The sequence below is a fragment of the Fomitiporia mediterranea genome (genome assembly GCF_000271605.1).
Source record: "Fomitiporia mediterranea MF3/22 unplaced genomic scaffold FOMMEscaffold_1, whole genome shotgun sequence".
Taxonomy (NCBI): Eukaryota; Fungi; Basidiomycota; class Agaricomycetes; order Hymenochaetales; family Hymenochaetaceae; genus Fomitiporia; species Fomitiporia mediterranea.
Window position 1 is genome coordinate 3,200,653 of NW_006760386.1, and position 20,831 is coordinate 3,221,483.

Here is a 20,831-nt window from a genome sequence, read left to right on the forward strand (position 1 = left end):
GACAAGAATTTGCAGAATTTTTTTTTTTGTGTGTGGCAAAATAACAATCAGGTCATTTAGAGCAAAAAATAGTCTTTTGGAAATAACTTGGTCATTTTTTATTTTTTTGAAAATCTGTTACATCATTCTGTAGAAAGCATAATTCTAACAATTCTATGGTGCTACTTTGTGGATTTCGGCTCTGTGGTTGAACGAGTTTCCTTGTCATAGTTTTGTGTCTGATTTAGGCAGTTCAGGGTAGATCACGTGCGTCACGCAGCTAGTTGAGTTTATGTTTCGTCTACCTTATTTCTGTGTGTAAACAGCACTACAATACATTTTCTTAGCTCAGTAATATCAAGCATTTGTTTTGAAAGATGATAGTGTACTTTTATGAGCTATTTTAATGTAAAGTATCTTGTTATATTTGGCACAGTGTATACGCTGTATACGCTGTATACGGAAGTAGTGTATCATATATGGGTCCTGCTGACCCAGTTTACGCCTGTAATTATACGCGCGTATGCGTATACGTGGGAAATTTTACGCGCGTAAGCGTATACGCTACGCGCGGAGCACTAGTGCACAGGAGAGAGTGATGAAAGTAAATGACACTCTCAGAATGACAACCTTCCTTACCTGTAAGTTACATGTAATTTGATATTTAGAGAGCTACAATTTGTCTTGCCAAGAGGTCTTTCAATGTGCAGGCGCAACAATAGATCACCGAGTGATGCTCCGTGTATAGCATAATCGCACTGCTGTCCGCTAATTCGATGGTCCGAGCGACTCGTCGCTGCCCGTGCACAGCCGACAGGTTTCAGCTACAGGCTTGTTGCGGGGTTTACAAATGCAGAATGCACAATCCCGAGATCGTGAATGAACACCACACTGCCAGTGCTTAAAGATCATTAGTGACAGATGGGAAGATGTCAGCATGGTCTTTTTTAGATACCCAACTGCCCCAAATAAGAAAATACTTGCCGCCCACAGGACCTCTACCTATATCTCATTGCGAAAAAAGAAATTCTGATGAAACCGTGCTAGTACAATAGTGAATATCATTTGTGTTTATTCCCGGCATAAGGGAGCGCAGCTTGTGTATCTTTCACCAATATAACATTTGTGCACATGTGGGGACCATACATGTACTTGGAGTAAAGCATACTGTGAAATTTAGGTCCAAGTGCCTTTGCTAAGTTTTAATCTATTCTCTTGACGCAAAGAGTTGGCCTTATTCTTGATGTCGGATTATTGTTTGTGACAGTGGATTGGGAACAGTTGGTTGATACGTAGAGTCAAATATTATTTCAAGACCGGTATGCGTGGATGTATAAGTTACATATTGACTTCGTCGAAGTTCACTTCGATACTAAGTATCTACGCATACAGCTACAAATTACAATACTCGATTAAGCAGCAGAGATGCCCTGGAGGGTCCACATGAACTTCTCGGAGGTCGCTGCAGTGTCATTAAGGAAGCATATCAGTGCAATGAAGAAAAGGATTAGTACGCATATGTGCTTACGCTGTCCGCCAGCGCCAATGCAGTGGTCGCCATTGCAGAAGGAAGCTTGGTTACCGTTAAGACTGACGGTGACGAGAGCATCGAAATGGTCCTGAGCAAAGTCGGCATGGAACTCATTGGCCCCGCTGTCGTATCCGACTGCGTGGTCCTCATGTGCCTGGCTGATGAGGATTCCTCCAGTGCCGGTAGGGAAGCGGAAGCGTTCGCCTTTATCGTGGTTTGCATCAACTGCTGCAACGCTAAATTATATTGTTAGTCCACTTATGTTCATAATGAAGTCTTCAAAAACAGACCTGGTATCGGCTGTAGTTTCTATCTTCGCGTTGTTCGAGTCAAGGAACTGGAAGCCGCCGTTGTTAACAAAGACCGCGTTCCACTGAAAAGTGCAGTCAAGTTAGACATGATGAGGCCACGGAGAAAAACATGTCGATAAAGACGCGAACGTACCTCCTGCGCCTGAACAGCGGAGAAGAGGCAAGCAGCCGCGACAGTAGCAACAGAGAGTACGTTGAAGCGCATCGTTATTAAGTAGCTTGGTTCGAGTGTCGTAAAGAAGGTTGTATAAGAGTAGGAGGCTCAGAGCTGGGTAGCTGCTGAACACCTTCAGAAACACGCCTACTTTTATACCTTCAGGTAGGCCGGAAATGTCAGCCCAAATTTCGTCAGTGAGGTGTCGGCCCGACACGCAGACACAGCAAACTTCTAGCGAGAGGTCTGCATATGAGGATACTGCGATTGTAAATGTTTCGGGGTGGGCAGCATGACATCCCCTGTTTGACAGGAGTGGAGCCAGCATTGTTGAATTCCCAGTTCCTGGTGAACGCTCATTTCTTCGACCGAGTGCCGCTCGGAGGTGGAAATCACTACGATGCTGATGCACGCTTCCTGAGAGCACTGGATACTCCAGGAACAATAACGATTATTCTAGTATTCCTAGCACCATTTCCATTGAATTCACTCACAATAGATATCGCGTTTAACACTTAGGGCACCTTAATCGAGCATATTCAGATTGTCGCCATGCACCAGCATCAAACTGCTTAGCAACACCGATTCGCAAGTCTAAGTACAATTTGAAGACACAATTAAGTGCTGGATTGAAGGTAGAGCGCCTCGGATTGTATTAGCGAGAGCTTAATGAGCCATAGGTCCCATTCGATTAAGCAATGGTGAGTAGAGAGTAGTGTTCTCATTAGATTTTCAAGTCATATGTAGGTTTGGTGATGGCAAATACAACGAACGACTGCCTCTTCCCGTCTCTAAAGCTCCCGACCGTAAACGAGGCTGAATACTGCCTCCCGAATCTGTTATAATCCAATAGTATCGGACAGATCTGTGCATTTACTCAGCAATTACCAAAGACAAAAGCCTCGTGAACGAAGGTTAGCTGCGGAAGATCCTAGGCGATCTCAGTTAAGCACAGGGTTGTTGATACAGTAGAACATATGACGAAGGTCAGCCTTCCTGGATGTTTCAGGAATACAAGTCGATTCACTAGAAATCACGGGCTCCACAAGATGCTGATGCGCAAAGTGATAAATTCGAATAGCTTCAGAATCTCATCAGCACCACATAATGCTAGGAAGGAACAGATCCATGAGCGAGGCGCTGAAATTGCCCCTGCAAAGGGTAGGTAGGGTACGCTAACGGATTTCATGGTGCGTAATAATGAGGTTCCCGCAGTAGCCGAACGTTTGAAATCGTGAGAACTAGTGATGTCGGCGTATTGTTATAAGCCAATGCAATGAAAATTGCGACAACATGACACCGGACGACATCATTCGTTGTCTGCGCCGCGCCCCATCCACTCCCCATGTTTTCCGCAGAGCAAATGACGTTTGCAGCCACCTTCTAGTTGATTTTTGAACCTGAACAAAAGGTAGGCACGGGATTCGGCAGGCCAAATCCAGTTTGAACAGCTTGATTCCGAGTGAATGGAAATTTTATGGAAGATTCCCTCAACTGTCCGGATAAGTAGCGTTGCCGGTTTGCGTGAGTTGCGGGAGGTGGTTTACGAGTTGACGTCGAGACTAAAGAGGAGCAAGCGATTTTACTCCCACCACACATCATGACACGACGATCACGAATGCTCGGCTCGTGATATTAGACAAAAACATAGTAGCCAGAAGCAGACCAAGATAGTTCTTAGCTTCCGTCGACTTGCAGTGTTATAATTCATACCTGTCAAGACTTCTTGCTTTTTTCCTCACTGTAGACAAACTCAAGCACCGACCACAAATACTCAAACAGGCACGTAATGACGTTTACTATAACATTCTAATTTCCTTTGTTGTAATTGTAAAGCACTTCGCCTTGTCGGGACTTGGAGTAGTCGCCAAGGTCTGCTGTATGTCCCACGAGATTGGCAACATCTAAGGCAGATTCGAAGCAACCTGAAATACTGTACAGTTTAGACCCCATTTCTTCTAAGGGTACACGGACTGGACTCAAGTTAGCTTCACTATTGTATATGTGAATGGGAGGCATTTCAGTGTAAGAGCATTAATCAACGCATTCTTTAGAAGTTTAGAGTATACCTATTCTTCCTCTGTGTACAATAAACTCTATATTCTTATATAATATCTACTATCCTCCATACTCCTGTTCAAGTAGTATAATTTTTGGTTTATCTTTCACCATTGAAAGCTGTGTTTCGAAGTCTCTAAGGTCTTCTTGACCAAATCCTTGAGACTTCAAGTCCTTTATAAATGCTACCATCCCAGATTCATATAAAGCCCTTGCTTCCCTATTTAGGTCGTTTGCGTCTTGCCAAGCCCTGTCGAATTCTTTAAAGGGATTAATTTGCTTGATTTGTTTGTATTTTTCACGTATATGATTCCATTTCCTGTCTGGTAGATCAGTGCTGTCTGCCATGTATATTAGAAAACTGATGCCATTCATGACATGTTGTAGCTGTTTCCTTTCTAACTCGTCTGGTGGCCTTATGCGGGATGATCTCTTCTGATTCCAGGACCGGAATTTTTGAAGGTCACCTATATCATCTGCCATCCGAGGCTTGCGAGTTAACGTGCTTCTGTGGGCTGGAAATATAAAATAAGACTACCCTCTGGGCAAAGGAGCTCCTGCACATACTTATATAAACAGGAAGCATTATTTTGCAGGGCAGGAAATTTTGCAAACGGGATTAGTAAGCACTTGCATCCTCCTAATAGTAACTATCAGGTTTGCATTTGCTAAGAAAAGAAAAACTGTAGCTGAAAAGGAGAAGAAAAGTGATGCATACCTCCCAGTAAGAGAGATTCATATTTGTATTTGACAGAATGAGGAATCTTTGCACCTTGATCATAATTATTGCAATAATTACAAGTGCTTTGCTCCAATTCAATCTTGAACATGTCAGCAACAGTGTAGAAGGAACCTGAAGGCTCAGTGAGGGGACCCAGGCTACAACTATCCTACACAACAGAAATACAGAATGCAAGCACTGGAACATAGTCAGAACTTGTAGAACAGGCAGAGAGAGAGAGTGAGACAAGAGTAGAGTATATAGAGTGAGCCTAAGAGTACAGGACTACCTAGAGTAGACAAGATCAAGACTACAGGACCAGTCTGATCTTGTATGCCTATATATACTAAACTACACAAGAGCACTCAGGGAGCATGAGCCACTAAGAATGATAAGCCACAAAGAATGAAAGAAAGGAATGTCAAAGATAAAGGTACAAAGAATGAAGGGATGGACAAAGGGTAAGAGACCATAGAATGAACAAAGAATGAAGGGGTGGTCAAAGGAATGGAATGATGAAGTAAGGAAGGGTAGTAGTAAGAGTCAGCACACATATAGTCCATAGACAGTGCCCCCAAGGGACAGAAGTCCTGAGTTCTGGTACAGAAGGGTGCAGAACCCTCAGAACTGAAGGTATGAGAGCAGAGAATTGTAACAGAACATGAAGGGCAGGTGATAATATTTTAGCACAATAATGGCATTATGTACATTGACTACAGTACATTCAGTTGTAGCAAATGATGTGTGCTCAAGTCGAATGGCCTGACTACTCCATCAGAAAATCTTTTCTGGAGCAAATGCACTCACTGTTCTTGATTCTCTTTCAAATTATTCAGTGTATCCTTCTTTTTATTACAGAATCCACCAGGTCTGACACAACAGCTATTACTTTGAGTAACAAACTCAGAAGGAAAACATTCACACACGTGGGGTGTTAGTCACTGTGTTACATCCAAATTAAATAATTCCATAAAGTTTTCTCTCAGATATTAGGCATCTTCAATTCATTGGCAGGAGCACTTGCAAGACAGTACAAAGATTTTGGGGTGTCTTGGCAAAGTAGTATGTACCTTAAATATTACTAAAAGTGGATGCAATTCCTGCAAGTGTCTGCAAGTGCTCAAACCCACTTGTTGGCACTTGCAGATGCTTTGGAGTTTGAAATGAAGTTGATGTTTGACAACAACCTAACAAAAATTACAAGTAACGTGACATAGACTGTAAATTGTCGATCTCTGCAAGTCCTCACTTCAATTTTGAGGGACTTGTGCTGTACACGGTTCGGATGCTGATCTCTTTCTGCAACTCCCTCTGCCAATGAATTGAAGACACCTATTGTGTATATCAACTTCACAAGGAAAAGACAAGCGCAACAATCATGACATCCGAGCCTCGATTAATAATATTAGTTATTAACACGAGCATCAGTAGACCTTCGAGGTGCTCAGACAACAAGACAGAGAATAACTCTAGCTTTCAGTAGTACACAATAGCCCATCTCAATTCTCTTGCGAGTTGTGAGTTGTGCACGGCATGTAAGAAATATGCCAAAAATGCCGAAGTGCCAAGATGAAAATCGGGTGGTTAAGATGGGGATCGGGTTGCATGCTTGCCTAAAGTAGTAGTCAAACGCACAACAACTCACAAGCACTCTGGAGTGCTTGTGAGTTGTCGGACTTTGAAATTAAATGATGTTTCTTGTATCCCTTACTTGTTTGTCCACTCAAATCACAAGAAATCTGATCAACACAAAATTCACAACTCAATCATCTCAATTCTTCCTAGTTGTGAGGAAACTCGGCATCAACCTTACCAGGGTCCTCTACAAAGCTGAGCTTCCTTGCAACTTGCAACTCGCAACAGAATTGAGATGGGCTAATGAAGCATAACACTAAAGCTGATGCCAAGCCTTGATGCCTAGACCCCCATGAAGGCAGCATAAAACGTAAGTCAGTCCAGCTTACGTCGGTCGTCGAGATCTCCGAAGTCATTTAGCACCCCGTGTTTTGTTCCGGGATTTCATCTGCAAGCATCAACCTGCGGAGAACAGGGACAATGGTTCCCCGTCTGGCCATGCACACAGTCCATTCAATACAAAACGGCTAATACCCAGGTAAATGGAAGTGACAGAATAACAGTACAAATTTCATCGTTTGTTGCGCCCACCAATTTGCCGAGTAAGAACAAGATCCTCCCGAGCTGGCAAAGGCGTTGGAAGTGTCGCCGCCGTGGACTGCAAATGCCGAGTTCAGGTACAAGTGAGGCTGACCCATAATGGAAGATACAGCAAGACGTCGTGAGCCCAATGCACGAATAACAAAAACCTTGTAGACAGCATCAAACATTGTCGAGGACATGCAAGAATCGATGCACTTCAAGGAGAACAATGCACAGCATCCATTTGCAGGCGCGATAAAACCAGGCCACAAGGCTCGTTAAGAACGGGAAGGAGAATCTGATGTGCGAAAATTCTACGAAGAGGCGTTGGACAATTGATACTTAGACTCGGTACTCTACAAAGCTGGTATGGAACTGATGCTGAAGGAATTCGTTGAGTTCGAATTAATCGTGCACGTTTAGCCACTGCAGCTGACTGCCCTAGCTGAAATCCTGTATACGAAAAAAGAGCGCCGAACCGAAGGTCCCGCAGCCGCAGTGATTGATTTTCGATTATCCACATAAATTGTGCCAAGATGGTAAGAAAACGGACGTCGGAGATATGAAATAGAGACTGAGCAGGAGTCCGAATATGAGGACATAGCACTTTGTCTACATCAAATTTGCTTATTCGGTTATACTATCATTTGCAATAGTCCAGACGTTTAGGAAAAGGTGCAAACTTACCTTGAATAGTATTACAATGCGGATATTCTAATTGGTTTTCATGCTTGGTCAATCTTGGATCCGGCCTTCGTGTTCGCACACAGAATTCTCCAAAAAGCCCTTCCAATAATTCCGGTTCCCTCGTGAGCCCTTTTCGAACGGTCACGGCCCTCCCGTACAACGTCAGCGTTCATCGCGCCATTCTGCTCTCGCACATCGATAATAGCATCGACAATGTCGGAAGTGAATTCTGGGTGGCCTTGGACGGTTAAGATATGAACATCTTCTGGGCGTAGTCCGGGTACTAAAGAGCTATTTGGATATAGTCGTACGAGGCCTTGAACAGGGCTGACGGCAGTGGAACCGAGCAAGTGGAAGGAAGGCATGACTGCCGGGACGTGATCGCGGTGCATTTGTTGAATAGGCTGTATAAGCGAGGTAAGTTAGATTTACCTTTGTGAGCACCAAAAGGATAGAAGACTTACAAGCATTGATCTATCTGTGTTAAAGACGGCTTTCCCAATATCCGTCAACTCCATGTCCGTTGTTCCGACTTCCCATCGTCCATCATTCGGCACACATTCTCCACCTAGCGCTCTGGCAACAATTTGGTGTCCAAAGCATATACCTTCCTTTCGATTGTCTCGTTAGCGTTCTGTTCATTCTACGAACAAGACAAAACGAGAAGCACCTATTAACTTGACCTCGTCCCTCCTCGTAGCTACATATCTTACCCACTCCACCAGTTTGGCAATCCACGGATCATCGTCGTATGCGGAGTACTTCGACCCGGAAATCAGCACACCCGTGTATCCCTCATCCAGGTCTGGGTACACCTGCTCGTTGACGACGTCAAAGCCGTCGAGCGTAAAGGGGAAGGACGCATCGGGTTTCGATCGTTGTAGTTGATCACGAAAGACGTCGAGATACGTCCCGCGTGATTTGAGCACGGCGGGCACGGGTGTGTCGCACAGCAGAAGAGCGAGCTTGACCGGCTTTACCCCTACGTCAGGCATGACTGAGCAAGCAGCAGCAACAGCACTAGCATACCTGTTATTATTACCTATTTAGTATATTACTATTAGAGCGAGCGGCGTCAGTATTACGTAATTTCGCATATTACCCTGCTCGGGAAAAGTAGTTTAAAGTTGATGCAGCCGAGGTACAACCATTGCCGCATTACTTTGCAATCCGTATACATAGAATCTTTGTTTGTTCCTTCAATCCTCGCACTAGGACTTAAAAATGGGCGCGAGGATTCTTCCCCTTGCCCACTAGGCACATTACCTTCACCCCATCTATTCTCGATCTCTCACCATGAATACTAAGGAGTACACAACCGCAGAACTCAATGCGGCGTTGAATCAGTTTGATTTTGAAAATCGTCCATATACTGAAGGCGATATTAGAAAGAAATACCTCGAGAAGGTGGGTACTCTGTATCCTGATAACCTGCAACACAGATTCTCACTACTACAATTTGCCCGTCTTCCTGGATACCCACCCCAGTAGGCAAAGAAATTCCATTCGGACAAAAATGGTGCCGATGAAGAGATGAAAAAAGCCTATGAAGAAGCATTCAAGAAGGTGTGATTGACTACTATGTGATATGAGGGATTGAGTACTTACTACGAGAGCTATCTTTCCAAGGTCTGTCGCTACAAAGATATTTTGGAGTGGAAACTTCAGGGCATTGAGCCGAAAAGGCCGGAAGAGCGTATGTCTGTCATTGCCAAAGCATCAATTGTGTCTAATTACGTTTCACAGCAATTAAACCTTCTACACAGTCTCGCCGTGATTACTCCCCGTGTCCTGATAGTAGTGACGATGACTTTAGATATTCTCGTTCGAAGTACCGACGCCGGCGATCAAGTGATTCCGATGATAACCTTGGCCACGGTTACTCCAAAGAATACATAAATGCTTATAATGAATATATGATGTGGAAGAAAAAGGTAAAACAGAACGAAGAAAGGACTAGACAACAAGAGGCTAAAGAAACAAGATATTGTAACTCACGACGGGAGGAGAAAAGCTCGGGCCATTCATCTCACCGAAGGGACAGTGACAGGCAGCATAATTACCGTCCCCAATATGCTCCCGAACCCAAACAGTATACTCGCGGACATGACTCAGATGAAGAACGAGAATTCCTAAAAACAACAACGAAGGCTCGTGAAGACGCCGAGGCTCAGAGGAAGAAAGAGCGGTGTTACACACGGTCCCGGCCTGATGTTAACCTCGATTATGTACGCGCACCATCATCGTCCACGGCGCACCGGAGATCGAGTGGGCATGATGACCGATTTTTCAAACATGTGCCTGCTCCCGGTGCTCCGAAAACAGCACGCCCAGTACCGACAAGAGATGACCGACGCGAACGCGAGCACCGACAAGTGTCTTCCTCAACAAAAACCACGACGCGTACGACTAGTGGGATGTATGTGAATGGCCACCCTGTTGAAAATATTAGTAGGAGTAGGATGTATGTGAATGGCTACCCTGTCGACAGGATAGTTTGTAACGACCCAGATGAATACGTCAATGAAGACCACTATTGTGACTCCCCAGACGAATACGCTGATGAGCGCTACCATGACCGGGTAAATGGTGGTTCAAAGTATTCAAGGCCACCTAAATCGAGTTACTACTCTAAAGGGCCCCGCTACCATCGTTGAAATAGTTCGTTATTTCAAAAGGGGGAAAGCTCAGTTAAGAAGAGATCCTTCATGTGCAATAAAGGACACCTAGGGTTAGTGTCTATCTGAAGTGACCTAACGGCAAGGAACAGTTATGCAGCAAAGTAGTTCATAATGTCAAATCTAATTATAATTTATATTGCATGTGAAGTAGTTACCAAGAGGAAATATAAACATGTACTAGTAATTCCATCTACAAATGAGATAGATACTACATGGCATACTGGTGTTAAGCTGTTGAGTTTCAGAGCTTCCTTGGGGCGATCTGACACAGTTTAGTTCAATGTTCCACGTATTCCATGTGCAAGGCAATTATAAACCACCCTAACTGTCGTCTCACTCCTTCTTATACACTGCAATAGGACAGTAGAACATATTATGCCTGTGCCTGTGTCAATTTCATGTGAGTTCTCCTTTGTGGCAATTCCTGAATGCATTATTGCACACATTTACCAGTTCTGTCTTCCTCCGGAATCTACTAACGTAACTGCTATCTTCTTGTAACAAGTTTCAGATCTCCGAGTACTCCTCGGGTTGTGCTCCGTATATTTATCTTGTTACGTAGTTATGAAACTTACGCAACATGGAACTGCCACTCTAATACAATATAATTCGCAGCTTCACGTAACAGATGATAGCTTTGCAGCTGTTCATTATTGTCCCTGGTTCCGAACACAATGTCTTTAAGTAAGGTGCAAGAACTCCTCGCCATACTTTCTCCTCTGCTTTCCACTAGACCCCACAATGACGACAGATGATAGAAGCTTGGATGAACGGGAATTGAAAGAAGCATTGAAAATGTATGGACTTGAGGACAAGCACTCGTACACCAAAGACGACGTTAAAAAAGTTTACCGCAAGCTGGTGGGTGTGTTGCATATTGAGAGCCCACAGCATATATCTCAATTATTAGAATATATCCCTGCTTTCTGGGCGACCAACTTCCATAGGCTTTAAAATGTCATCCAGACAAAGCAACGACAGACCCTGAGAGCAACGCAAAATTCCGGAGGGTATTGTCTCCACTTGAATGGTGCTACCAGTCATCTCTAATGAGAGTTGTTCTTTCTAGGTTGGTAGATTCAGGGAAATTCTGGACAAATACGTTGACATGCGTGATAGTACGTCCGACGTCCGTCGCGGTTAAAACGTTTTTCTTATCTGAGTTACTTCACAGCTCGTACAACGCTTTCCTCACATGATGATGATGATGTCGAAACCTTGGAAAGTAGGATTAGGAACAGGGATGCCTACATGCGAGCTCTCGAGGATTATATTGAGGAGCTTAGAAGGTATGGTGAATGGCAGGAAGAACAAGAGAAACAGCGCGCACATAACAGGAAGCAGTGGGAGGATTTTCAGCGTACGAAAGAGGAATATAGAAGGCGTGAACTTCAACGTCAAGCATGGCTCCAACGTAAGCGTGAAGAGGATAGACGACAACGTGAAGCAGAACGCCAGAGATTTATAGCAGAGGCTGCGCGGGCTCGCGCAAAAGCTGAAGCTGAGAGAGAAGAGGAAGAACGCCGAAGATCCAAGAGAGAGGCAGCACAGTCGCGTGCAAGAGCTGACGCTGAAAGAGGGGATGAATGGATTTATCAAACTGGTACAGTAATCACTGCAGTGAAGTATAGCATACACGCTGACCTGTCTGTCATAGGAGTTCCAGGACCTCGCAATCCCCGACCTGGAGTGGATTTTAATTACGTGCATGCGCCGTCATCCTCCACAGCGAACCGACGGTCGAGTGAGGCCCATAACCGTTTATTCAGACATGTTCCTCCGTCTCCCAGGGCGAACACGGTACCTGGGAGAGGTTATGACCAACACCGCAGACGTGATCGTCAACAGGGCATCTCTTCAGCATCTACAAGGATAGTTGAGAGTTATCCGGACGGAGACTATTATGAAACGGTATACACAAACTCCCCAACCGAGTGCGACTGTGATGATTGTTATTACCACCGTGGTCATCGGGGACACAACCACAGTCGTACCCAAGCATCGAATCAGTTTTCTAGTAGCTTCCACATCTACTATGACTAGCTGAGAGACAGATTCTGTTCCACAAGGCAGAGTCAATGTTTTGACCAAAGACAAATGAGACGGCGATCGTCTCCAGTACGTTGAGTAAATTAGTTAATAAGTGAGACTGCAAGAGCATAAATAGAAAAGATCTTGTTTCACTTTCATGTCTAGATGCAGTCGTGAGAATGGCAGTATTTGCAGTCAAAAACTCACATCTAGTCAAGGCAGTATGTTGAATTAATCTTCTCTGAACAAAGTTGGACTGTGCAGCCCTCAAAAGCGGCGAGATTGTGCAAAACATTACAAAGCGGTACAGGATACAAAGATCAAACAGTATGCCACAGAAAACAGCACTCATGCAGAGACCTTGCCCCATGTCACTTTTTGTCCACCCTTCGATGAAGTCGTAGCAGAAGAAGCCGGTGGCGCCTCTGTGTTTTGAGATGATGGAGGCTTTGGAGTTGGAAGTGGGATGGCTTTAAGGCCATCTACAACACGTTGTGCATGCTCTGTGTTACGGATGAACCATCCGGCATATCGACGTCCGATGGTCGCTTCGACGATATGTACCATGTTCTGAAAATAATTCGAGTTAGTAATGCAGAGAGAATCTGGCAACCGGGTGAGCGCAGACTTACCTCATCGATAACGAAGTCAAGGTCACTTGTTGTGATCGTTTCGCCGTCTAGTAGACCACGTCCTCCTTCAGCCGAATTAGCAACACGCCCGATTCGACGACTGCATTGCTTCAAAACCATCATCTGCTGTACCATCTCTTCTTCGTCCGCGTCAAGGAAACCAGCAAGCTTTCGTGCGTCCAGGCTGGTGTACAGCTTGAGGAAGCTACGCAATGTGGGAGCACTCGCCTGTGCCCTCACATCTGACAGGAAAAGAGAAAGGTGTCGCTGAGCTGGTTCCTGAGGCGGCTCGGAGATGTACGACGCGAGCGCTGCCGGATCATCGTAGGGAGGCGGGTTGGCGGCGATGAACTTCGGGCACGCGTAGATGTACAATTCCTCGAATGTTGCCAGTGCCTCGTCTGTCGCCGCACCGTTCTGCATACGAGCAATCTGGTCTCCGAACCTTTCCTTTGCAGTACTCAAAATGTTGTCGTCCAAGCGACTTGGCGCCAGTGAGTTGCAAAGCGCAAAGAGCGCGTACATTCGGTCCGCAGTTTTGTTGATCTGGTCGTACTGGTATGAGCGCGTGTGGTATCTTCGCATGCGCATGATGAAGTTCAGAATTGAGACGAAAATGCGGATGGCATCTAGATACCGACGGAGTGCCAGGTAACAGAAGCCGACGTGATAGTACGTTGAGACATGGCATGCCGTCACACGGGTGAGCGGAGCCTTCTGGCTTAACTCCACATTCTCCATGACCTTTAGCGCAAGAGTGAAGTCGCCCAATAGCACGTGTACGCGAAGCAGACAGATAATGCTGAAATATCCTAGCATGCGGTATAAAGGTTTCTGACCGTACTCGCCAATGATCTCGTTAATCTCTTCCTCGCTCTTGCCTTCCCGCGTGGCGGTAATGTATTCATTTATTTTAGACTTTTGAATCAGCGAGTAAAGGACGTTGAGCACGCTGTAGCAGCTCCAAACTTGGCTACCGTCTGCTAGAAGTACGAGTTCCTCTTCAGTTTTGTTTTTCACTTTGGATCGCCAGACGGAGAAGGATTGGAACTGGTAGATGAATTCGTCGAGGATGTCCCATAACCATTGGTCAGGTAGTTCGTGAGAGACAGGGCCATCCGAGTCTGCGAAATGATTAGTACACATTTAAAGGCACAGTAATGGACGCACTTAGTAGATAATTGAATAGCTCGCAGCTGTTCTCGTAGGAATGGAATCGGTCGTCAATGTCCGGCTGTAGACGCGAATATACGTGGCGATAGTAGAGTTCGCGATAGAGAATTAAAAAGATTGGATCTGTGAGAGATATCAGTAAATCTAAATCATGCGCTCGTTCCAAGCAAAGACGCACCGTCGTTAACAAGCGGCGCAATAACTTCAGCTTCTGGCCACTCGGTCTTCGCGTAGTATTTCTCGGTCAGCTTGTTCCAACCACTTTCATACGCGACAGTGATCTGCTCGAGATTATTGTGTACCACGGCTTGGTGAAAGTGAACGATGAACTAATCGGCATTCTTCAGCTTCGTTATGATTTGGGCAAGGATTGAGAACGCACGCGTTTAACGACGTCGGGAATTTGAGCAAATGCATTCTGCTGTACCATCTGCTGCTGCATTGCAGCAAGAGTTGCACTGTCAATCTGTGTTTGTGCTTAAAAATTGAATAAATATTATGCCAAGGTTCATGCAAGTATGGAGCCGGCACACCTTCATCATACACGTCGTTTTGGACGTAGTTGCCAATGGTATGGCTGAGATCCACATCCTGCAGCTCTTCGTCGACTTCGGCTTCGGCAGCCCACAATGGCATACGTTGCTGAGATGCCTCGGCCATAACGTTTTTGAAAATTAGGGGACAGAATCTATGTTCAACTTCAAGTCGTCAACGAGGTTTCTTGTGTCCCTGCTGATGTGAAGGCCAAAAACTTTCAAACGCCAAGTATGGGAATTTCTTCTCGCGTTTGGAACGTCACGTGCAGTAACTCTCAAGCGCGTCGGATTTGATGATCGACGCGTTTTCACAAATTCAGCTCAGCGTCACTCTTCGTAATTCCTCTAATTCCTGCGTCTTCACCGCAGCCGCAGTCGACTCGACTCAGCCCCTATCAGCTCCGCATGAGCTTTTTGAGGGCTGCTTCGAAGAAACTGGCGCGCAGCTGTGTCCTTCCCTATGACCTTCACAAGCCCCCAACTCGTACACTGCGCGTTGGACGGATGCCTACAAACAATCCACTGCTGAATCTTCATCATGCTGCTGCGAGGGACATTTCTGCAGTTTTCAAAGTGAGACAGCTTTTATGCTGTGATAACGGAGCCAAACCGACTGATGGATGAGTGATAGTTCTACGAGAGAGACGAACATTCGGACGGTGTACTGTCTGATACATTTGAGCGCCTGAGGGCGTTGGTTCGGAGTATTGACGGTGGCGGAAAATATGACCTTGTGGATATCAGCTTTGGATCCCTTAATGGCTTCCCGAGGCTCTATAATGCACCATTGGAATGTATGGTCATGGTATGTATCGCAACTCTGCAACATTTCATCGTCTTGACTCCAGACGTTTGGTATCCAAGGACAAAATGCACCCAGAGGGTTTGACGCCAGCCGATGGAACCGAGACTCTTCCAATAGCATATGACTCAATGTAAGGCGTGATTTGGGGTGGTCATGTTACGTGTACTAATGTCCGCAGTGCGCTCGCCAATTACTTAGCTGGACATGGGTACAATGGGACATTCATCGACACGAAACCAGACATACTGGGCCACAACGCTCAGGATGGAACAGTGCTTTATCGTCCCGCTAGGCTACTACCAGAGCCTTCGTGGGGCAACTTTACACCGTTCAGCTCAATGTTCGACGTCTTGCCACCCACGCTGCGAATCCTCTCTGCTAGCCCCGACCATCCAGAAATTCACATCAGCCCCGCCCACCCCTCACAGCAGTTGCGTTGGAATATGCTCAAGCACATGAGTGAATCTAGCGCTGCATTCCGCATGCTTTCCTCGGTCTTCTGGCTGTGGCTACGCTCTCATGGAATCGACCATTATTCGTGGATGACGTGCGCGTTTCTCGTCATGTATTCTTTACAGGTAACTTTCTTGAATGATTTGAGACCTTACTTAATTTTGAAAAAAAATTGTTTGTTTAGGCTCATTTCAGACTTCCTTCTCTACCCACATCGGGTATACAGTCTCCCTCGCAAGAATTCTTGAGCAAAGCGAACAGCGGCTCGAATCAAGTACTCCAACGTCTCAACATACCTAGCGTTCCGAGCATTGCGGATCTACCAGACAATCCAGGTGTTTTACTGTGCAAGTTCTTCTCGTAAGTGCTTGCGCTCAATCTGAAGCCGCCCTTGACCTTTTTCGCTGTATAGATTCTGGGCTAATAGCAAACATATACCTTACAATTACGTTCTCGACTCCATCGGTGGAACGTACACTCCTCGGAAACAAAAGTACAGAGCCAATGGAAAAGACTTGGACGAAGCGCAGATTATGAAAGGATTGCGTACATTATCAATCAAAGGCATCAAGGATGCGTATTGGGATTATAATCCTCTCGTACTGGTCGACCCTTTCCTACCCTATCATGTGCGTAACTTTATTTAAGGAAATGGCGACGTGTACTAACCTACCTTCTGAAGAATCTCGCACACATGGTTACGAAGCATGCTCTTCACTTAATGTTTCACAGGGCACATTTCGCTGCTTATGCCCTTAAACATGGGCAACCTGTGACAGAAATATTTGGCACGGAGGGTCGATCGCTCCCGGATACATACGCATGGAAGCAGGGTGTTGCTTGGCTACCATCACCCAGCAGCCAGTCAACGAGTTTACCGCATCCGTTCCAGCGTACATATTATACTTCCGCGCGAGCAAAGAGATCAAAGCTGCCTCCACCCACGATCCACGCTGTACGTCGCTCAGAACGACTCATGTGAAAATGCGGAATTGATCTTTTGGTAAAGCTACCGGGAGTCCCCCGATATGTTCTTGCAAACCGCGAGAGGACCATCAAGCGTGTTGAAAGGGCGATTCGGAAACGATATGGCAATCAGTATACCGTGGAGTGTTTCGGTAGTACGCAGTACGGTGTTGACTCGCCTACGAGTGATCTTGACCTTGTCATACTGGTGCGTATCTTGCTTCCTATTTACAAGACGCTAACTGCATCGGCCCAATTTTCCTCAGGATCACGATCGGGAGAACGGGTTCTCTCCGGATGTTTCCACTCGATCATTACCTGGTGCGTCTACCGTCACAGATTTTCTTTTCAACCAAGCTAACTGATTCGTGGGACATTGTGTAGTTGTGTACAACGTGCAGTAAGGGAAAACTGTTGCAATTGATAATAGCTTAATCTAAACTCTGATCGCGCAGAAACTTGGCCCGTTCCTTGGAATATAACGGCTTTCGAGTTTTTCAAACTATTCCCACAGCAAGTGTCCCAATAGGTATGTCAACATCAATCCTCGCCCTTCGTCCAGGAAAACAGACTGCTATTATACAGTGAAGTTTGAAGACCCACGAACAAATTTGAACTGCGACATTAATGTCAACGACCGTCTGGGCCTTTGCAACACGCGGCTTATTGCTCAGTATTGCAAGTTATCGCCACTGTTGAGACCATTACTCGGCTTGATTAAGAAGTGGGCAAAGACAACGGGACTGAATGACCCCTCGGGTGATAAAGGCACTGCGACGTTTAGTAGTTATTCGTTGACGTTGATGACAATTGGGTTCCTTCAGGTGCGTTCGTCGTTCATCGTGTCAAATATGATATAGTTAATTTATGCATTCACTAACGACGTGTACAACCTTACAGGCGCATGAACAACTTCCAAACCTCCAAGCTGGCCTTCCACCGCTGACTGCAGAAGACGCGTTCTGGCTACGGGGGAAGGATAATGTTCGAACCCGATGCGACCCTCGTTTCGATCAGAATCTTTCCTGGTCCCCACCTGAGGATGCGGTCACGTTCGACTTGCGTGGGGTGTTGTGTGCTTGGTTCCGGTTTGTTGCATTTCGTCGCGCTCTTCGTCTCTGCTTCTCTAACTAGGATATGTGCAGGTACTGGGGTCATCAGTACAACTACTCGCTGGACGTCATGAGTATCCGCGATGGAGGCGTTATTCCTCGGGTTGACAAAGCCGAGACGACTCTAACTGCAGATAAGCAAGGAAAGAAACGCGCGAAGGTCCTCGCACGACGATCTCAACGAGACAGGAAGAGGGCGGAGAAGGAGGCTAGGGCTGGTCGTAATACTTCTTCAGATGCGAAGGAAACGGAGAGTTTTGTGGATGAGTTAACTGGTGAACGTGTCGAGCTGGGTGAGATTTGTGTTCCTTTCTTTCTGCATTTGTAAGAGAATAAAGAAACTGAGCGTCCGGATTATGATAGAATTGGAGAGTGAAGACGTAGTAGAGGAGGCGGGAGAGGAGGAAACTGCGGCCGTTGAAGACCTTGATGACACCGCGCTCGAAGAAATGGCCGAAGCGGATCTTGAACAGGGCAAACAGCCACGCTCATGGGCGCTCGCAGCACTCGTCGTTGCTGATCCTTTCATTCTCTCCAAGGTACGTACACTTTAAACTAAATATCTTGTAACTTGCTTTTTTCTCTTCTTCTGACAACTAACTTCTCACTCTACTGACAGAACGCAACTGGTGCGATTACAGTACGCGCCATCGAGCGATTCACAGCCGAATGTCGTCGCGCTCTGTTACTTCTCTCAGCTGAAGCAGACTTCGAGGATCTTCTAGGCGATGGATCTGCCATTGGCCGCCGCGGGGGGCGAGGGAGGAGGGGCGGAAAAGGTAAAGGTGATAGAGGTAGAGGGGGAAGAGCAGAATGGATGACACGTGGTAGACAGGGTAGTCGGGGGCGGGCGGATCAGGGCGAGAAGGAGAAGAGAGAGACGTCTCGTTCATCAGGTGGAAATAGGAATCGGGATGGAGATGGAGATGGAAGACGTGCGCGATCGGATAGTCGTGGTAACAACGGAGGAGAGAAGGATTCTGGAGAAGTCAGGCTGAAGGAGAGTGGGTCTTCTCGAGGACAGGGAAGGGGCTATGGGCATGGAAGCGGACGTGGGCGAGGTGGAGAACGGCCTGTACAGAGTCGTGGATCGGGCAGAGGGACAGAGCGAGAAGATAGGAACGCAGGGCAAGAAGCGGACCCGATGAGGTATAATGGACCTGGGAGGTGGGCTACGAGGAGCCTTGCTATTCGGAGGGGTACTGGAAACGCAAACACTCGCGCTAATCCATCGTAAAGGGAAACCGATGAAGAGGGGTAAAAGGGGACGTGGTGATGTTCGCAGTTCTTGCTCTGTTTATTGTCTTGCATATGCATTTTCCCTTGAGTTATTCGATTAATCTTTACATGAAGTGAAACGCATTTAGACATATGTAGTAATTACAACAAGCACATATTATCAATGCATCCCTAAGACAGAAATGTTATCTATACGTGTTACACTACTGAGGTTCACGAAGGTGCGTTTGTCAAGGAGTAAGGCGTGCCTTAGAGGTGGACAAGGAGAACAAATATGTTTCGTATCATATTAAAATACTCCATTATGAATTTATGGGACCGGTTCTATTCACGTTGAGCGCCTCAAGGGCGTGTAAGGTGTTGACAGACGTCATTTATCGGTTTGATAAAAACAGACGCCAGGCATATACTGCGCATAGCGATGATGCATGAAATTCTGTCAAGTTTAAATGCGTGAAGACAGGGGGGGTGGGTGTATTTTGGTCTCTTGCATCTGGTGATCTCGCCTAGCGAATGACATGTTGCAACAAAACAAGTATACGATATGAAACCTTGGATAAGATGGTACGTTTGCCGCAGCGGGAGTAAAATAGAGATCCAATCCACTTCGACATTGCAAGCGATAGAGCACAAGCGAGGATCAGCAAAGTTCCACACAGCTAAATATTTTGCAGGCCGTACGGCCATTAGACGGCGCCTAGAACGATGCACAAGATTCAAGATGATGCCTGGACGACGGGTATCAAGAGATCAGAGTATCAAGTCGGATAGAAACGCGCGCCGAGTGAGCAGTCGCTTGTCTGATCGGCAGCTGATATTCATTGTGGTCAATACAATGCAAAAAGACTAGGATGCGTTCGGGATTTTGGGTGATCCATGGGGTATAGCAGATTAGGAGGGCGTAGCGGGGTAGATGAAGCACTTCCGAGACGAACAATCTGGAGCTAAGTAAGTGGGAGAAGTTGATTCAAGGTAGTTTTTCGCTATTGGACGTTATTTGATGTTTCAAGAAAATGTTTGAGGAATTTATTTTTAATATTTATTGTTGTTGAGAAGCGTTGAATATCGTCACTGTGAGCGCATACGTAGTGCAGCCTATCAGCACGGCACTGACACACTCTCCTTCCTCATCGTCCACCTCTTTAAAATCGCCCAGATCAATCATCCGTCTTGTAAGTACACTCTCGGACTTGTATCCATCTTTGTTCCCATCGTGTTTGTCAGATATCCGTCACTCGCGTCGCCGAAATCTGCTTTACTGTAAGTCTTATTCCACAACGTAGACCCGGCCGATCGCCATCTGCCCTCCACCCTCTCCTCTCGCTCTCAGCACTTACCACCACCACGATCGCATATAGCGTCTTCGCGTATATCCCCCGCCAGTTATATTGAACAAGGCGAATCATATTCATTACCATCATGTCGACCTGGAAATTAGGTTCTAAAAGTAAGTCTCTCTCCCTCTGTCTATTCTTTGCGGCACCGTTTCGTCTCTTGCCGCGCAGGGATGTCGTCGTTGTATCTGCGTTACAATATCCGTTTCTGACCATCATATTGCTCGTGTATGAAATAGAGAAGGAGACAAAAGACATGTCGATGTCGACT

The 20,831-nt window shown here is 46.0% G+C and overlaps 6 protein-coding genes across 6 annotated transcripts; 3 read left to right on the plus strand and 3 right to left on the minus strand.

Moving 5' to 3' along the window:
* Positions 1-1,391: 1,391 nt before the first annotated feature.
* Positions 1,392-2,026, minus strand: FOMMEDRAFT_25140 (uncharacterized protein; the record flags this gene model as incomplete). Its single annotated transcript, XM_007261786.1, has 4 exons — positions 1,392-1,441; positions 1,508-1,746; positions 1,801-1,883; positions 1,955-2,026. 4 exons carry the CDS (start codon positions 2,024-2,026, stop codon positions 1,392-1,394), a joined length of 444 nt encoding a protein of 147 aa, XP_007261848.1.
* Positions 2,027-7,636: 5,610 nt separating this feature from the next.
* On the minus strand, positions 7,637-8,593 carry FOMMEDRAFT_71811 (class I glutamine amidotransferase-like protein; the record flags this gene model as incomplete). Its single annotated transcript, XM_007261787.1, has 3 exons — positions 7,637-8,002; positions 8,063-8,205; positions 8,269-8,593. 3 exons carry the CDS (start codon positions 8,591-8,593, stop codon positions 7,637-7,639), a joined length of 834 nt encoding a protein of 277 aa, XP_007261849.1.
* Positions 8,594-8,894: 301 nt separating this feature from the next.
* FOMMEDRAFT_150492 (uncharacterized protein) lies at positions 8,895-10,255 on the plus strand (the record flags this gene model as incomplete). Its single annotated transcript, XM_007261788.1, has 4 exons — positions 8,895-9,005; positions 9,090-9,164; positions 9,228-9,294; positions 9,345-10,255. 4 exons carry the CDS (start codon positions 8,895-8,897, stop codon positions 10,253-10,255), a joined length of 1,164 nt encoding a protein of 387 aa, XP_007261850.1.
* A 765-nt stretch (positions 10,256-11,020) lies between these two features.
* FOMMEDRAFT_25143 (uncharacterized protein) lies at positions 11,021-12,155 on the plus strand (the record flags this gene model as incomplete). The annotated part of the gene is made up of 5 exons (XM_007261789.1): positions 11,021-11,140; positions 11,227-11,289; positions 11,349-11,397; positions 11,454-12,023; positions 12,070-12,155. The coding sequence occupies 5 exons, from the start codon at positions 11,021-11,023 to the stop codon at positions 12,153-12,155; spliced, it is 888 nt and encodes a 295-aa protein (XP_007261851.1).
* Positions 12,156-12,536: 381 nt separating this feature from the next.
* On the minus strand, positions 12,537-14,806 carry FOMMEDRAFT_16466 (eukaryotic translation initiation factor 3 subunit 6). The gene is made up of 6 exons (XM_007261790.1): positions 14,649-14,806; positions 14,498-14,592; positions 14,294-14,444; positions 14,113-14,238; positions 12,943-14,066; positions 12,537-12,880 (listed from the first exon to the last, which is right to left on the minus strand). The coding sequence occupies exons 1-6, from the start codon at positions 14,773-14,775 to the stop codon at positions 12,659-12,661; spliced, it is 1,845 nt and encodes a 614-aa protein (XP_007261852.1). The 5' UTR covers positions 14,776-14,806; the 3' UTR covers positions 12,537-12,658.
* A 1,078-nt stretch (positions 14,807-15,884) lies between these two features.
* FOMMEDRAFT_138017 (uncharacterized protein) lies at positions 15,885-19,341 on the plus strand. Its single transcript, XM_007261791.1, has 13 exons — positions 15,885-16,034; positions 16,094-16,269; positions 16,322-16,538; positions 16,592-16,864; positions 16,919-17,083; positions 17,142-17,196; positions 17,260-17,275; positions 17,331-17,404; positions 17,461-17,699; positions 17,776-17,963; positions 18,021-18,280; positions 18,351-18,526; positions 18,607-19,341. The coding sequence occupies exons 1-13, from the start codon at positions 15,900-15,902 to the stop codon at positions 19,222-19,224; spliced, it is 2,592 nt and encodes an 863-aa protein (XP_007261853.1). The 5' UTR covers positions 15,885-15,899; the 3' UTR covers positions 19,225-19,341.
* Positions 19,342-20,831: the final 1,490 nt, after the last annotated feature.

Coding starts and splice junctions, on each gene's coding strand:
- FOMMEDRAFT_16466 (XM_007261790.1), bottom strand. CDS start 14,775: ATGGCCGAGGCATCTCAGCAACGTATGCCATTGTGGGCTGCCGAAGCC. Junction 14,593..14,648: donor AAACGACGTGTATGATGAAG/GTGTGCCGGCTC, acceptor TCAATTTTTAAG/CACAAACACAGATTGACAGT. Junction 14,239..14,293: donor TGCGCCGCTTGTTAACGACG/GTGCGTCTTTGC, acceptor TATCTCTCACAG/ATCCAATCTTTTTAATTCTC.
- FOMMEDRAFT_138017 (XM_007261791.1), top strand. CDS start 15,900: ATGCTCAAGCACATGAGTGAATCTAGCGCTGCATTCCGCATGCTTTCC. Junction 16,035..16,093: donor TCGTCATGTATTCTTTACAG/GTAACTTTCTTG, acceptor TTGTTTGTTTAG/GCTCATTTCAGACTTCCTTC. Junction 17,084..17,141: donor ATCTTGACCTTGTCATACTG/GTGCGTATCTTG, acceptor AATTTTCCTCAG/GATCACGATCGGGAGAACGG.